The sequence below is a fragment of the Myotis nattereri genome (genome assembly GCF_964212035.1).
Source record: "Myotis nattereri genome assembly, chromosome: 9".
Taxonomy (NCBI): Eukaryota; Metazoa; Chordata; class Mammalia; order Chiroptera; family Vespertilionidae; genus Myotis; species Myotis nattereri.
In genome coordinates, this window is record NC_138084.1 from 30,382,406 (window position 1) to 30,399,086 (window position 16,681).

At 55.3% G+C, this 16,681-nt stretch overlaps 1 protein-coding gene across 1 annotated transcript in view; it reads right to left on the reverse strand.

Moving 5' to 3' along the window:
* The window catches only part of OTOG (otogelin), a gene marked incomplete at its 5' end in the record, with an annotated part of 74,612 nt that overhangs the window by 54,334 nt on the left and 3,597 nt on the right, over positions 1-16,681 (reverse strand). Inside the window, 16 exons of the mRNA XM_081099586.1 lie at positions 685-897; positions 1,846-1,970; positions 3,901-4,078; positions 4,945-5,077; positions 6,804-6,949; positions 7,441-7,487; positions 7,769-7,877; positions 8,719-8,847; positions 9,201-9,310; positions 9,613-9,719; positions 9,952-10,082; positions 10,861-11,066; positions 12,585-12,703; positions 13,884-14,038; positions 14,207-14,299; positions 15,247-15,322. Of these exons, the coding sequence (XP_080955712.1) occupies positions 685-897; positions 1,846-1,970; positions 3,901-4,078; positions 4,945-5,077; positions 6,804-6,949; positions 7,441-7,487; positions 7,769-7,877; positions 8,719-8,847; positions 9,201-9,310; positions 9,613-9,719; positions 9,952-10,082; positions 10,861-11,066; positions 12,585-12,703; positions 13,884-14,038; positions 14,207-14,299; positions 15,247-15,322 (2,077 nt within the window). The remainder of the gene's footprint in view (positions 1-684; positions 898-1,845; positions 1,971-3,900; positions 4,079-4,944; positions 5,078-6,803; positions 6,950-7,440; positions 7,488-7,768; positions 7,878-8,718; positions 8,848-9,200; positions 9,311-9,612; positions 9,720-9,951; positions 10,083-10,860; positions 11,067-12,584; positions 12,704-13,883; positions 14,039-14,206; positions 14,300-15,246; positions 15,323-16,681) is intronic.

A 16,681-nucleotide genomic window follows, 5' to 3' on the forward strand; every position in this document is an offset into this window, starting at 1 on the left:
AAAAAGTTCCCAGGGTGAGTCTAATGTTCTCACGCTGAGAACCACTCGTCCTATCCCGTCACCTCTAGAGAAACTTTGGCTCAGAGAGGGCATGGCCTTGCCAGGGACACACAGCAATGACCTGCTGGGCTGGCTTAGAACTCAGGCCTCCTGCCTCCCAGTACTGTTACTTTTACATTTATTCAACAGACATTTCCCTACGGCTTACAGAGAGTGGGGCCCGGCGCTGGGGCTAGGGGCACAGAGACAACTAAGAGATGGGAAGTGTGTGGCTGGGGTGGGGTGCGGTGGGTATGGGCCAGCTCATGCCCATGGAGCCACACGTGCACCCGAGGGCCATGGAGCTGGTGGTCTTTAGAAAGTTTGTTCCAGCTCTGACCAGAGCGGTGGCAATGCAAGTGCTGAGAGGTGGTGGTGGGTGGGGGGGGGGGGGGTGACAGGACCTGGAGATGGGCTGGAGGTGAGGGTAAGACAGGAGTTAGGTGTCACATGTCCCAGGCGTCAGGCCTGGGTGACCAAGGGCCCTAGGCAGAGGTGGAGAGCAGGAGAAGCTGTTTGCGAGGCGGGATGTGAGGCTGGAGAAGACTGGGGACATGCGAGGGGAGAGTTCAGGTGGACACTCAGGTCTGGAGCTCCCGTTCCTCCAGCCCCCCTCGCACGGGCGCACAAGTGTGGGGCACTCACCACAGGCTGGCAGGTGGGTGCGGAAGTCGACGGGGAGCCCGTGGCGCTGGCACAGGTGGGCATAGTGGGCCAGCGTGGCACACAGGCAGGGCTGCCCGCAGCGGCAGGCGTCCCGGCGGCACTGCTCAAAGTAGGGCACGGGGCTCAGGTACAGGGAGCAGGGCGCAAACAGCTCCTCCATGAGCACGCTGCAGGCCTGCACCGCGTAGGAGACTGCGGACAGGAGGCACAGGGCCGGGGGCCGGGGGTCAGGCTTGCTGGGCCCAGGCCCAGCCCCTGCCCTCCCCACAGCTCAGGGAGTGTGTGTGTGTGTGTGTGTGTGTGTGTGTGTGCACGCCTCTGTGCATGTCTGGTTGGGAATGTGTGGGTATGGTTTAGTGAGTTTGGATGTGAATATGTGGCAGGCCATATGCATGAGTATAAATAACTGTAAAGGAGTATGTGTTTATGTGTTACACATGTTACATGCACTCATACATTGCATTCCACCAGGCATGAACCCACGTGCTGGAAGGAGAAACAGGAGTGAACAAACAGACGAAATCTCTGCCCTCATGGAGCATACATTCTGGTCGGTGGAGACCATCACTGAACAATTTACATAGAGAAATCTCTAAGGAGAGAGGCCGGGAAAGAGGTCAGGGATCGAAAGTGAGGTGGGAGGAGAAATTACGGTTTTAAATGGCGGGTAGTCAGGAAAGGCCTCCGTGGGAAGACGATGTTTGAGCAAAAACTTGAAAAAGGTGAGAAGTATGTTTTCTGAAGGAAGGGCATTCCAGGTGGAGGGAACAGCAAGTGCAAAGGCCTGGAGAGGAGAGGAGGCCTGGCTGTGTGGGGAGAGCAGCAAGGGGGTCGGGGGGCCAGAGCATAGTGGAGGGCAGGGAGGAGGCGGTGAGATGAGGGGGTGGGCAGAGGGTGTAGGGCCTGATGGGGCCACGGTGAGGACTTGGGCTTTTGCCCTGAGATAAGGGAGCCAGTACAAATGGGTGTGCACCTAACAGGGTAGAACGTGAAGCTTCCTGCCTGCCAAGCCCTCACCAGAAGGGAACCCCAGTTTCTTAGCACCCCTGCCCAGTCGGACCAGCACCCTCATGCCCAGGTTCCCATCTCCTCTCTCTCGAACCAGCCCCACTGCACCCAGCCCCCCTGCCCCCACCTCACCGGCTTGCAGGTGCATGTCACAGGGGTCCAGGGGGGAGCCAGAGGCCAGCGGGGAGCAGGCAGACAGTGTTTTCCAAGAATTGCCAAAGAGTTGTGGGGTGCTCTCGGGCACCCCCACCGGGGACCTGCAGCCAAGACAGAGCCACACTCACACACTTGCCCATGTGGACCCAGGTGAGCATCCAGTGTACACCCAAGTAAGCACCCCCTGACCACGTACACACACACACACACGCACACACACACACACACACACACACACCAAGCATAAGCACACACGGTAAGAGGCACAAATGTACCCATCTGAACACCACCTGCACACACCTCCCACACAAACACACACAGCGCAGATATGTGCCAGACATGCCAGCAGCCAACAGGGCCTCCACAACCACATTCAAACACAATTATGGCTGTGCGCACACACACACACATCACATCTAACAGGTTCCAAAGGGACTCACAATGGGCTTGGGCCCCACACTGCCCTGCCTCCTGCACCCACCCCCAGCTCTTCGTGTCAGAGAGAGAGAAACAGGAGCGCTATGAACCAGACTTCTTCCTCCCCGCCCCACGGGGTTCCTGAAAACTCCCCCGCCCTCCCTTTCTCTCTGGGTAGGAGACAGTCACATGAGGAGCAAGAAGGAGAGCGAGGGGGAGAAGCATGATGTTTTCTAAACATCGCCATCTCCAAGAGTCAGCAAGCCCAGGAAGAGAGCCCTCGGCGTCCACAGGGGGCAGGCTCTGCCCACATTACTGCTCCAGGGCAGTCAGAGTCCTCAGGTGACACAGAGCATATTTCCGCAGAGTCCACAAGTAGGAGGGTGGCAAGCAGCCCACACAGCAAACCAAGCTCTGCCCCCACCATCTGGCCAGCTGCCCTACCCTCAGCCCCACCAGGCAAGACAGAGCAGAACGCTGCATTGTAAGTGTGTGCACTGAAAACCGCTCAGCTTTTCCTTGTACTGGTTTTCCGAGCAAATCTGAATTCTTGTTTCCGGCTGCAGAAAGCCTCTCGTGTTTCTTTCTGCCTCGCCCAATGATTGTAACTCGAAGGACTGGCCGGAACGCCCCTCCTTCAAGATCAACCCTTCGTCCTTATTTCTGGAAGGCCTGATTCCTGACCCCTCCCACGTCCCTAAACTGGGTCCAAGCCCAGGGAGTCCTTTCTCAACTCCCCGTCAGTCCACAGGAAGCAGCACCAGGCAGGAAAGTTGAAGGGTTGGTGAGACAGAAAGCAGGGATTCTGGCATCACTGGCTCACTGGGGTCTGCACTCATCTAAAGGTGTTCACAGTCAATTAAAGCAAACAACCATGCGCCAACTCAAACCCTTACTAATTTTAAGATGTTTGCCATAAAGCTGTATTTCTCAAGGTATGCTCCATAGACCTCATAGACTAGAATTGCAGTGGTGCTTATCTATAATAATAAAAGCGTAATATGCTAATTAGACCAGACAGCCGAACGAGCTTCCGGATGTCCCTCCGGATGAAGCCAGGGCTGCGAGGGCTGAGCCCCTTGCACAAATTACATGCACCAGGTCTCTAGTTAGAAATAAGATTCTTGAGCCTCAACCTATAGCAGATTCTTAAAGGGTAGGACCCAGAAATCAGCATCTTAACAACCTCTGCATCTTCTGCACAGAGAAGACTAAGACATTGCCTTAAAGAAATATACTTAGCCCTAGCCGGCTTGGCTCAGTGGATAGAGCATCAGCCTGCGGACTGAAGGGTCCCAGGTTCGATTCTGGCCAAGGGCACATGCCTGGGTTGCGGGCTCATTCCCCAGTAGGGGGTGTGCAGGAGGCAGCCAATCAATGATTCTCTCTCATCATTGATGTTTCGCTCTCTCTCTCCTTCTCCCTTCCTCTCTGAAATCAATAAAGAAATATATTTTAAAAAAAGAAAGAAACATACTTAAATTTGCATGCAGAGAAATAAATGGTCAATGGTGAATACCAGGCACGTGAGAGCCCATGGGAGTTCGGGAGATTAGGATACTTGGCCCTACAGGCACCGCCCCCCCCTTCCTGTTCCAGGGCAGGGGCACGTACAAAAAGTCGTCCTGCGTGTTGCCGTTGAAGGTGCCGCAGAGGCCCACTGTGTCCTCCACCCATCGCTGGTCCACCCGCAGGTAGAGCCGCAGGCCGTCTCGATCGTAGAGCAGCCGCACGCCCACGTTGGTCCTCACCCGCAGGAACATGGAGGACAGCCTCCGGATCTCAAAGGCGTCTGGGCACAGAACCGGAGGGGGGTGCGGGGGCTGGGCCACTGGGCACCCCACCCTCCGCCACCGCCTGCGTGCTGCGTGGTGCCCCCGAGCCCCATGCCCGGCCCGGCCCCCACACGCTGTGAAGGCCTGCCGAGGGCGTGAGTGGGGAGCCCCGAGGAAGTCCTGCTCCACGATGACACCGGGACCAGGGATTGCCTGCTGCGGCAGCACCGCCCGAGAAAGGCCTTTCAGCTCTAAATGCCTATGAAAGCCTTGCCTCCCTGCGTCACCGGTACGCTTCCTTCTCTAGCAAAGGAAATTCCGTAACTGCCCATCCTTCGCACAGTGGCCACTAGGAAGCTCGCCACATGACTCTCGATTCAATCGCAGCAATTTCAAAGTTTAGATGCAACTGTGGTGCATTTTATGCCCCTGGTGGTTTGTACTTCTGTGGCCTCTTTACCCCCCTCCTCTCCATCTGAGTCCCTATTCTTTCTTCTTTCCTTTTGCATTTTCTCTGGTGCTATTTCATTTCTTAGTAGTTTTGCCATGTTTATTAGTTGTGCTTCCTAGGAGCTACCACAAATCCCTTGCATCAGACAGGATAACAGTAACCAATGAACAAATGTGAGAGGAGGGGTGGAAAACAGCTCCATTCATACCCTAATTTAGAAGAGGCCATACTGCTATGAAGCCTGTCACGTGGGGTGAGGACAAAGATCATTTTAGAGTCCAGAATCCATGTTTCTGGGACCAAGGTGCCCTGGCCTGACCCACCCCGTATTAGAATTGGAGCTCTTGCCCAGGTGGCAGTGCCTTTGGCCAGAGGAGCCTGGGAGAAGCCTGGGCACCGCTCCCAGCCCGCTCTCGTCCACCAAAGCCGTACCGTCCGTGTAGGGTGGGGTGACCTTGTACTGGTCAAACAGAAGGACATCCCCCGCTTGGGTCAGGGTCACCTGTCTCCGAGGGTCCTGGTGCAGAATCACTGACACCGACTGGACACAGACTCCATCCTGGTTCTGGGGAGACAGGAAGGCCCATGGTCAGAGTTAGCCTGTCCGTCCTGCTGGTCCCAACAGAGCCCTCCAGAAGCAGAGAACTGAGTGCAGTTTGCGGCCAGGGACAGGCTCCTCATGGTGACAGAGCCCGAGAGGACATTAAGGGTCCTCTGACTAAATGCCTTCATCTGGGGCATGGGAGGGCAGAGGCTCAGGCTGGAGGTCGGTGGCAGAGCTAGGATAATGCGAATACGTGTGATGGTCAACCCTCATGCTGTCTAGGATGCAGAGCAGAGACGGGACCTGGATGGCCCAAAGTCTAGCCTCAGAAACACTCCCCGCTCGACTGCCATCTGGGTCTTCGATCTCATCCTTGTATGGTTGTTTAGCTCTTTCCGTGTGCACATCCTGCAAAGTACCAGGCTCCTCTCACAGGGGGGCGGGAAATGAGCTAATATTCTCTGGGCCTGGAATTCTTATCTCTAAAATGGGTGGTATGCACAAGCCCATTTGTACCTCTTTGCACCGGAAGAGATCAACACAATCATACAGTGATGAACTTGACAGATACAGCCCCTGCCCTCGCAGAGAGTACATATTCGTGGGGGACACAGACATTAAATAAATGAAGGATACAAAGCTGGTTATTTATCATTGTGACCAGTGCTGCAAACACATGTAGCTGCTAAGAAAACATATAGCAAAAGAACCAGACTTAATCTGTAGAGGTAGGAAAGGCCATCCTAGGAAATGATAATCATAATAAGGTAAAAGTAATCATAGCAATGCTAAAACTCTTAATGCTACCATGTATAATAATAATTGTAACAGCTAACTTTAAGGTAGGGTTTCAGTGTTCAGGCACTGTTCTAGTCTTTTTATATACATTATTCACTTAACCCTCATAGCAATTCTATTCAGTAAGTATAAACAACCCCATTTTGCAGATCAGAACACTGAGTCATGGGGGAAAGTGACATTGGAGCTGAGGTCTGAACGATGCAAAGGAAGAAGGGGAGAAGGGAGACATCCAGGAAGAGAGAACAGCTGAATAATGTCCCCTGACACAGGATGGCATATAATGCATTCAAGGACATAAAAGAAGACCAGAGGGGCGGAACCCACTGGGCAAAGTGTTTTAAGATAAGGTTCAAGAGGTAGGCAGGGGCCAGCTTAGGCAGAGCTGACACAGCTCGGGGGTCACCTCCTCTAGGAAGCCTTTCTTGATCCACCCCTGATGCCCAGGTAAAATAGCAACAAGGAAAAGTTCCTCCATGGAGGGCTACCCTGTACGCCCCACACTGTCACCGCTCCTATAACAGAGTGAGTTATGGGGTCACTTGTCTGCCTTACCCAACACAGTGTGAGGCCCAAAAGGCCAGAGCCAGACTCAATTCATCCCAGTCTTCAAGACCTAACATAGCTTTGGGCACAAGTATTTGAATGCATGCATGAATGAATACAGAGATGTTGAAGATACAATCCAAGGAAGCAGAGAAGATTAAGTTGAATTGGAGCCATTTTACAGATTTTTTTAAAAAACACTGAGGCCCAAGAAAGGGAAATGACTCTCAGCCATTCTAGAGCCAGAACCCAGCCTCCTGCCTCAGGCTCTGCCCAAGAACAATAGACAGAAGGCTAAGTGGGCTGTGGGAAGACCTGGGGCCCTGCCCTAAATCCCTCAGCCTTTCTAGCGGCAGAGGGCGGGGTGGCTGGCGGGATCGTGCCTGGGGTCCCCAGCCCTTACCAGGCCACACGGAGCATTCTGCAATGTCACTGTGAAGGTGCCCGAGGAACGGCTCTTGGCCAGGATGTACTGACACGTGGCAGGGAACGTGTACCGGCGGCCGTCAAAGGTGGTGAAGTGGATGTCGCCAGTCACCGAACACTCGGCTGAGGACAGAGAAAGGTGGCTGACCCATGGGAGCTGCCGCATGGGGACGGCCTGGGCCTGCAGGCTCTGGGCGGGAGGAGGAGTCAGCACCCTGTCCTCGGGACTCAGGGCAGCGTCTGGAGCCCTGGCCTGCTCTTTGGGAGCCCTGGTCTCTGGGCAGACGCAGCCCTGCCCTGAACTCCCTCTGACAGGAGACCAGGCTTTGGGCTTGAAGACCAATTCTGTTCCAAGCCCCTGAAGTCAGGAAGGCCCTTAGATACATAGAACCCCATGAAAAATGGGCCCTCGTGGGATGGAGCGATCTCCTAATCAGGCAAAGCAGCTCCGAGAAACAGAGGGAGGGTGGTTACGCCAAAAACAACAACAAAACTGAGTGACCCCCCAATCTTCCACTCTAGACCCAACAGCAGGCCTGACTCCCAGTTTCCCTGCCCTCAAAACTGTGAGACTAGAGGAAGGGGGTAGAGCCCAAGGTGGGGGTCAGGTGTACCTGGGCAGACAGATGTGCTGCACACCCACTTGCCCGCAGTGCATGTGCTGAAACAGAGACCAAAAAGCAGGGGCTCACCCTTCCAGGCCTGGGAGAGATGCTGGAGGGGGGCGGGGTCCGCAGAGCTCCTGCCCGCAGCCCTCAGTTCTCCCATCTCTGAAATGGGCGGTGGAGATTCCACCCACAGATTAAATCTAATGACATCTGTGACTCAGAGATGCTGAGTGAGTGCCCTCATGTCATCAGGGCTCCCAGACCCCAGATGGGCAACCTGATGGAAAGCCCTGGGATTTACCACCTCCTCCCACCCCCAGCAGCGGACACAGACCAGGCATTGCAGTCTTCTTTCACCACAGAGCCGATCGGGTACAGGGTCCCGTGGAACTCACAGGGACAATCAGCTGGTGCCACACAGCTCCCATCCTCGAAGATCAACCCTAAGGTGACAGAAAGGCCCGCTTAACTCACCTCCGTTCCTGTTCACAAACCTTTCATGGCTCCCCAGATCCTGTGATAAAGATTCCCACACCCAAGCTCTTGCACCACGGAGCCCACCTTCAAACTTCCTCCTGTATAAATCCTCAGCTCAGGCCAGATCTGAAACCTCCTCTGAGCAAATAATCTCACCTCCAGAACTCTGCTCAGAGACACCCATTCCAAACAACCTGCATATGGTCTAGCTTCTCCTCTCCACCTCTCAAAAGCCTGTTACTGTAAATCCTAGAACCAGCATAGTACCACCTCCTCCGGGAAGCCTTCCCTGACCATCTCTCCCACTAGTGAATTCCCATATCCTTTCTGTGTGAACCCCTGAGTTGATGTGCCTTAGAGTGGAGTCATATGTCAGTGTCTTCTCACTGCCACCAGAGTCTGATCCCTATAGCCAATCTTTATATTTTTTAACCCACCCCTGCCTAGCCGAGTGGCCTGCATGCACACTATAGATGTGCTGCAAAGTTATGCACTGTGACAACAGTACGTGGATAAGTGTTGAAACAAATGTGTGTGTGATAAATGAATAGATGAATGATGGATGACTTGTCCTCATCTACAAACCTTAAAAAGCTCAGACCCAAAGAAATGAAATACCCTGCCGAACCTCTCAAGAGCCACAGTCCCACCCCCATCCTCACCCCCCTTAACCCATTCATTCGTTTATTCACTTATTAGTTGTTTGCTCCTTCCTTCACTCATTCCACGCACAGGCATCCTCCTAGTTCCTGCTTCATGCTCAATCCGTGCCCGGCCAGGTCAGGCACCCCTCCATCCCCAGCATACCATCGGGGCAGTAGCAGCCGTCCACACAGGCAATCTCGCTGTCCACGCAGGCTGCCCGGGGCTGGCAGGAGGTGGGGCAGCAGGTGATGCACTCGTTGTAGGTAAAGGCCTTCTCCTTACAGTGCACGGCTTGGGAGGAAGGGAGCAGTATGGCCTGTCAGCTCTTGATGGGCCCAGCTCTGCCAAGACCCACCCAGTCCCTGTCCTAGGCCCTGGGGCAGCAATGGAAGGGCTTTGGTTTTCCTGATCCCTTTGCCCTAATAGCAAGAAGGACCCTCCTCTCATCTATGGCCCTGGGCCAGTCCATCCCGCTCTGAGCTTCAGTTTCCCATCGGTCACATGGGGATGAGACCTCAGGGCTTAAAGCTCTCACTGTGGTTCTGAACAGGACAGGACATTGAGCTGAGGCCTCAGAATGCCATGCACAAGCCTAGGACAGAGCTTGTCTGGGCCCGCCCTGCCCACCACCAGGCTGCACCTACTGCATTGCCGGAGCTGGGTCCTCCAGCCCTGCAGGGGCCGCCCCGCCTGGGCACACGCCCGGGCATACTCAGCCAGTGCCCGGCACCAGGCGGCTTCATCACCCGCTGACCTGTGCAGGAAAACCGAGGGTAATACTGGAGCAAGGCCCAATTGCCACCAGCCCTCCACATTCTGTAGAGACTGCAGGGCTCAGAGAACCCCTGCTCTCCACACAGTTGGGAAAGGAACAGGGGGTGTCAGGCCCCATTTCTGAGCCTCAGTGAATGGAAAAGCTCTGCAGATAATTTCAGAGCTTTGGGAAGCATATCTGTCAGTGCCTGGGATTGTCAGGCTCAGTGGCCCACGGGCTGAGCCCCACCCCAATACTCAGAGGTTTTCCCCACCACTCCCCTGTCCTGGCTTCCTACTCACTGGCAGAGATCGCTGGTACAGCTGGCTGCGAAGGGCAGAGGGCTGACGTAGGCGTGGCAGGCATCAAAGGGGGGCCTCAGCAGCGCCTCACACCGGTCATACACACTCTGGGACAAGGGCAGGGAGCTGGAGCCGGGGACCAGCAGGGCCACGCACAGCCCTCTGACTCCACCAGCCCCACGTGGAACCCCAGCTTAGGCCCAGGGGACAGGGAGGAGAGGACAGGGTCCTTGGGCACCAACAACCTGGGCACCTGCAGCCAATGACTTTTCAAGAGGTAGATGGGGAACCAACTTAAGCCAGGCACTAGGGTGGGAGATAAGGAGCCGGGGTCCCGACCTGCATGGCTCCCAGGCTCTGCTGCAGGCACGGTGGGCGAGGCAGGGAGGAGGTTGTGGGCCCTGGAGGCTGGTTAGGGGCCTGCTCCTGCCAGCTGTGCACAAACTCAGCCACATCGTCCGTCAGCTTCCCTGTGGGAGAACCAGCATGACCACAGGTGGGGGCAGGTGCACAGAGGGATCTGGGGGAAGGCAGGTGGAGCCGAGGAGATGCCCAGAGGTGGGCAAGGAGTTGAGGAATCCAGCCTCCTGAGCTCCCATCCCAATCTGCATGCCCAATAGAGCTTCTCTCCTGGGATAACGCTCAACACCTGCAGTGGGTCCCTCCTGCTCCACACTCAGGGGAGGCAGCAGCATGCAGTGGAGAGAGAACAGTGTGTAAGCCTGGACAAGGAGCCTCAGTTGCCCCATATGTGAAATAGGGCCCATAATCGCCCATGAGACCATCTCACGGACTATATGGGGTGATGCACATAAAGTGTTCAATATGCTGCGGGTGCTCAAGGCAGTCACTGCCCTTGTTCGGGCCTGAGTCGCCAAGCTTGGGCCCTGGACCTTCACTTTTACTCTTCCCTCTCCTCCGCAGGGATCTTCAGCTCTGGCTGGGCCCTCTCTTCCTGGCTCTCTGGCCCTCTATCCTCCCCCGCCCCCCACCCCCGCCGCCAGGCCTTACGAGGTCAACCCCACCCAGCAAAGTGCCCAGTAGATGCTTACACAGCCCTAGTAGGAATTCTCATTATGACTGTTTTACAGATGAGGAAGCTGAGGTCGAGTGTTTAAGAACTGAGGTCACACACATGGTAGGAAGTGGTCTCCCACTGATCTTTAGTAACATGACCCAGGCCCTCCCACCCCTCCCAGACCTATCCCTCCACCAAAACCCACTGGAGGCCACCACCCTGCACCTTACCATAGCTGGTCACCAGGTCGTCCTGGGGATCGGCATTGTTGTTCCCACACAGCCCGTGGGTCCAGCCCAGGAACTCGGGGCTCATCTTGATATAGACAGCGGAGGCACCGTCCCAGGCCAGCGTGAAGGCGGACTGATACCGCACGAGGATGTAGCCAGCGAGCCTCTGCAGGTGCACGCTCCCCATCACATGCGGCAGCTGGACCCTGCAACGCACAGCCCAGAGCTCCAGAGCACTCACAGCACCTCCACCAGCCCAGTCCCCTCACCAAAGGACCCACCATCCCTACCTGCAGGACCATCATGTACACGGCACCTGCCTCATCCACACGGCCACTGGGACCAGGTACATGGCACCTGCCTCAGCCACATGGACACTGGGACCAGGTACACGGCACCTGCCTCAGCCACATGGCCACTGGGACCAGGTACACGGCACCTGCCTCAGCCACATGGCCACTGGGACCAGGTACACGGCACCTGCCTCAGCCACACGGCCACTGGGACCAGGTACACGGCACCTGCCTCAGCCACATGGCCACTGGGACCAGGTACACGGCACCTGCCTCAGCCACACGGCCACTGGGACCAGGTACACGGCACCTGCCTCAGCCACATGGCCACTGGGACCAGGTACACAGCACCTGCCTCAGCCACACGGCCACTGGGACCAGGTACACGGCACCTGCCTCAGCCACACGGCCACTGGGACCAGGAAATCCAAGGCCCCCCTTCCCCGTTCCAACTCCTCGGTGCCAAGAAGACCACCATAGAGAGAGATTCTTTTGTCTACAGAGTTTTAAAATTGCTTTTTAAAATCACAATTCCCTTGGCAGAGACAAATCTTAGAGTGACTGAATTTGCTAGCTCCGCTCTCCTGGACAGGAGAGGTGGTATAAGCAGACAGTGACATTGTTTCAGTTTTTGGTGGGGGACGAGAAAGGAGTACGAAAAGCAAACAGTGAGGGTGAAGGTAAGTGGACAGAGGAAAAGACGCAGGGACCACTTTCCCTGGTTTCACTGGTATAGGGCCTCCCAGCCAACCTGGGACTGGCCATCCACCTGGAAAATCAGGAAAGGAAGACAAAAGAAGTGCCCAACCAACCAAAATGGTACCAGCAGCTTGGTTTCCCATTTCCAGGTCTGAAGCCAGACGTGAGAAAGGGGGAAAGGGTCATTGCAGGAAAACCCCACCTCTCCTTCGGCCACAAAGTGACTGACAGCTGCCAGGGAAGGGAAGGACAGCGACGAAGGCTCAGGAAGAACCACAGTCCAGTTAGCGTGGGAACAGAGTCCCCCTTCCTTGTGTGGTCCCTGATGTCCCAGAAAACGACCCCATGTCACCAGAAAAGGGCGAACACGTGCCGTTCCTGTTCTGAGGAGACTTGAACTGTGTGTTATCCATTCGGGCAGATTTTCTTCAAATCGTGGGGGTGGAGGGGGGTTAAGCATGCTTTAGTAGCACACCCGCATCTCTCCAGGAAATTGCTATTTGCCTGAAAACCCACAGGGCTGAGAGTCACAGGAAACCACGAGGGCCTCGTCTTTCAGCAAACCCCGCTGACTGGACACCCAGCTGGCCTGCCAGTGTGCTCCTGCCCTAATAGTGGAAAATCTGCTCCTGCCCCAGAGAACAATGTTCTTTAGGCCTGAGAATGGCAGGTGCTCACCCACACCCAGCACTGCCCGGGAGTAGGAGAGGTCAGGGCAGAAGGTGTCCTTACCTCACTCCTCCATGGGTGACCTCCTTGGCCAGACGGAGCTCCTGCTCACCCGCCAAGAAGAGGCTGACAGACCTGGAGCAGGTGTAGGGGGAGGAGCCGCACTGCGGGTCGTTGTGCACCTGATTGGGGGTTCAAAGGCCAGAGCGCAGGGTTCCTGCTGGGAACTTCTGTTCTGGACCCAGTGGCCCCCTGTTGAACTTCTGCTAAATGCTGATCGCCTGCCCACTGCATGCCAGGCACCTTTCATCTGCAACCTCTCCCGGTTCCCCAACACCACAGGGAGGTCAGAGCTGCGATTATCTGACTTCCAGAGAGGAGGCAACTGGTGCTCAGAAGGTGAAGTGACGAAGGTCACACGCACAGCCAGGATGCTAACCCGGGTCTGCTGGTTCAAACTCCAGCGCTCTCTCACTATACTGTGCTCCCTCCCCATTTCTGGACTCTTTGTTTCTCCATCCCAGGTTATCCCATCAGATTGAAAGGCAGGGTTGTATACTCCCACCGTGTCACATGCACACAGAATGAACACACACACCTATTCACCTCATGTGTATACTCACAGGGCACTCTCAACCCACACACTGTAAACACACTTCTACCACAACCCTGGCCCTCCCCTGCAGCCAGGTCACTCCTGTGCTGCCTGTCACATACACATCTCCTCTGCCCCCTGCTCCGAGAGAACCCACACCTCCAAGGCCATAGGAACCAGGGGGTGGCGGGTGAGGGGGCACCAAATCTCCCAGAGCTTAGAAAAAAACCTGAAAATGTTTCTCTTCCTGAACCTTCCACTGCTACGTTAAATGTGGATAAGCAGATGGACTGCTTCAACCAAACGTAGGACCCGTGAAAGCCACCCCGTAGTCTAATTACTAAAATTTTTTCCAATATTTTGACCGTGACCCACAGTAAGAAATAAAAATGTATACATATATAAATAAAACAAAAGCTTTACAAAATAGTATTTACCCCATTCAAGTGTAATGTATTCTTATATTTTCTATTCTCTTTGGGGATTTTTATGCTGTTTGTGACTCATTCCGTTGATTTTATAATCCATGAATGAGTGGTACCTCATCACTCTACGTACTTGTAACATATCCATCATGAAATGACAGCCACAGAAAACTCTGATGTTGGACCCCGCAAGGCAGAGAGGGCAGGATTGGTCAAGGTCATGGCCCTGCAGGGCATGGCCCCCTGGGCAGCCTCTCGGCAGGTGCCTGCCTGCGACAAGGGGCACCAGCCTCCAGGACCTAGTGGAGTCTTCCTAGACAGGCAGGTCAAGGGAGGCCTCACCTGGACGGAGAAGGTCTGTCCCTCAGGTTCATGGCGCCCCACCAGTGTGTAGCTGCCCTTCCCGGAGAGGTAGTAGTAGAGGCCATCAAATGTCTCCACGTGGTGCTGTCCCCACGCCCGGCAGATGCTGTCCCGCTCAGGGCCAGCGTTGTACACTGCGCCAGGAAGAGAGAACCTCTCTGTGTAGCTGCAGTGGGCACCAAGCCAAAGGCTGCTGGGCTCCAGCCCTGCTAGGGTCACCCCCACTCACCCCATAGTCCCGGCCCCCCAGAATGTCCCTGTACCCATGGCCCCTCCCAGGGTGGGACGGAGCCCAGACCCACCCATCTGGCAGCGCGGTCCAGTGGCATTGAAGCGTCTGCAGTCACAGAAGGCTGGGTGCACGCACTCGCCCCCGTTGAAGCAGGAGAACAAGTCTGCAAGGGAGACACAGAAGGGACCTCCCCATCGAGCTGAGACTGGCAGAACTCAGGGATGAAACACCTCCCTCAGGCCAGGGCACCCAGCCCCAGCCCTCCCAGAGCTACATGGAACTCAGATGCCCATCCCAGGGAGTTCCAACATTCCTCAGTAGCTAACCTTAATGGGGGCACAAGTAGGGTGCCTCAGACTGCTGCCCAGCCCCTTCCCTGGCAGGCAGGTAGGGTGGGGTACCTGCCTTGAGTATGCACCACATGGCCCCCAGACCAGCCCCACCTGGTCATCAGCTCCCACAGCTAAAAGTTCCTGCCTGGCCTCCAGGCAAGGCAGGCAGAGCTGAGCTATGGAGCATGTGGGATGAGCAGGGACAGTACCCCGAAATCTTCAAGTTCTGCTCTTCCTCACTGCTCCATGAGCACAGAGGCCATGGCACAAACCAGGGGAGGGGACGAGGCCTCACATCTGGAATGCAGTAGAGAGAAAGGCCACAGAGGACAAGAAGATAAAGCAGAGCAAGGTGTGGTGAGGAAAGGAGCCATGATGCAAGAGGAGGGGCATGGATACAGGACAGGTGAGGCCATGGACAGTGAGGGGAGAGGCCAGGGACACAGGACAGGATGAAGAGCAATGCCACAGAACACAGAGAGAGGCCACAGAAACAGAGGAAGGGGGAAGCATAAACTCATTAGAGTCAGATAGTGTGAGAATGGAAAGCCACAAGGCCATGGCCCTAAGAACAGAATGCTGGCGAGGCGCTCCTCCGCCAGGGGGGAGAACACAGAATGAAGTTGGAGGATGGGGCTGGAGAGGGTGAAAAGGAAGCCCATGCAGGGAAAGGAGGTCACAGGAGGCCCCGAGGGAAGCCTGTCCTGCCCTCACTGGCCTCTCTGCCAGCTGGGCACTCCCACACACACCCACGGACCACAGGGAGGGGACCACTTACAAGATGGTGCACATTTGGCCCGATGGAGCCGCCTTTCCCAGAAAGACATGGCCAAGGAGTCCACGGCTTCAGTCTCCTTTTAAAAATGGAAGAGAATGCGATCACCGCCAGCCTCCCTGGAGGTCACAGCCCTTTCTGTCCATCACCTGGAGGAAGGGAGGCCCCCGACGCTTCCATGCCCCAGCCCTGCACCTGCCCAGGCCCACCTCTGGAAGGCAGGGAAAGGAGAATTTTCAGGCCTGCCGTAGGCCCAGAGAAGTAAAGGCTTTTTTTTACTCTCCAAAGTGGCATCCCACACCCCTTCCCTCCATGCTCTAATGTTCCCTGCCTCTCCCCACTCCTCCCCTCTAGTAAACCTTTGTGTCTCCACAGCTCAACACAAAACCCCCTTGTCTTAAGAACAAACATGTTCCTCCACAGAAACCACATGAGGCAGAGCAAAGCTCCTCACTGCAGGATGGGAGGACATCTCACCCCATCCCTCACCCCAACCCTCCTTCTGGGATCTTCCAACAGCAAAAACAGTGCCTCACTCATCACCACCCACAGTCCTTGGAACTCAACTCCAAGTCAGGACTCTCCCTGATACCACAAATCTGAGGAGGACACAGGCAAAGTGGAGCTACTGATACCATTGTAATTAACTAGTCATTCATAATAGGAAAAGAGCAAAAGGGAAGGCCAGACATTATAGGCAAGTCATTTGGGCAGCTTTACCAGGAGGCTGCAACTCTGCACTCCCCAGGGAACCACCGGCCCATCCCCTGCAGATTACGGGGGGGGGGGGGGGGGCGGGGGGGGGGGTACAAAGGAGAGGATGGACGCATGCACAGTGAAGTTGGGATGACCTAGGGAAGGTACTTATCAATCAAACCTGGGTACAGAAATCATGGAGTAGAAGAGGTGGAGCCAATGCAAGCCCACAAAAATTTGGGGGTTACATAACACCCCAAACAAAAGAGTTTGCTCTCTCTTGGCTCTTGGCGCACGGCTCTCTCAACTCTCTGGTTCCTTTGGCTTTGCTCCTGCCTATGTTCCCTCCATAGCTGCATAGCCATGTGGCCATGTGGACCCCATAGGCAATGGACTGATGGACTGCAAGGGAGAACACAAACTAAGCTAGCTTGATGCTGGACTGGACACTGCTCCAATATGGGGCAAAACTTCTGGACACTGGCTCTAATTCTAGTCCTGTTAAAGCCACAGCTACACTTCTTCTAAGGTGGGGCAAAGGGAAATGAGACCTTGGAAACTCAGAGGTTTAATTCCTCAGAAATAAAGCTTTCTGCCTCATCCTCCTGTGTGAGTCTCAGGAAATTCCTTTTCTTGGGATATTGCAAGAAGCCCGCTCCCACAAGCAACAGGTGGGGACATGGACCTCTCCCCATCAATAACACTAAGAAATCCTATTTTCCAGACCCCAAATCCAAACACT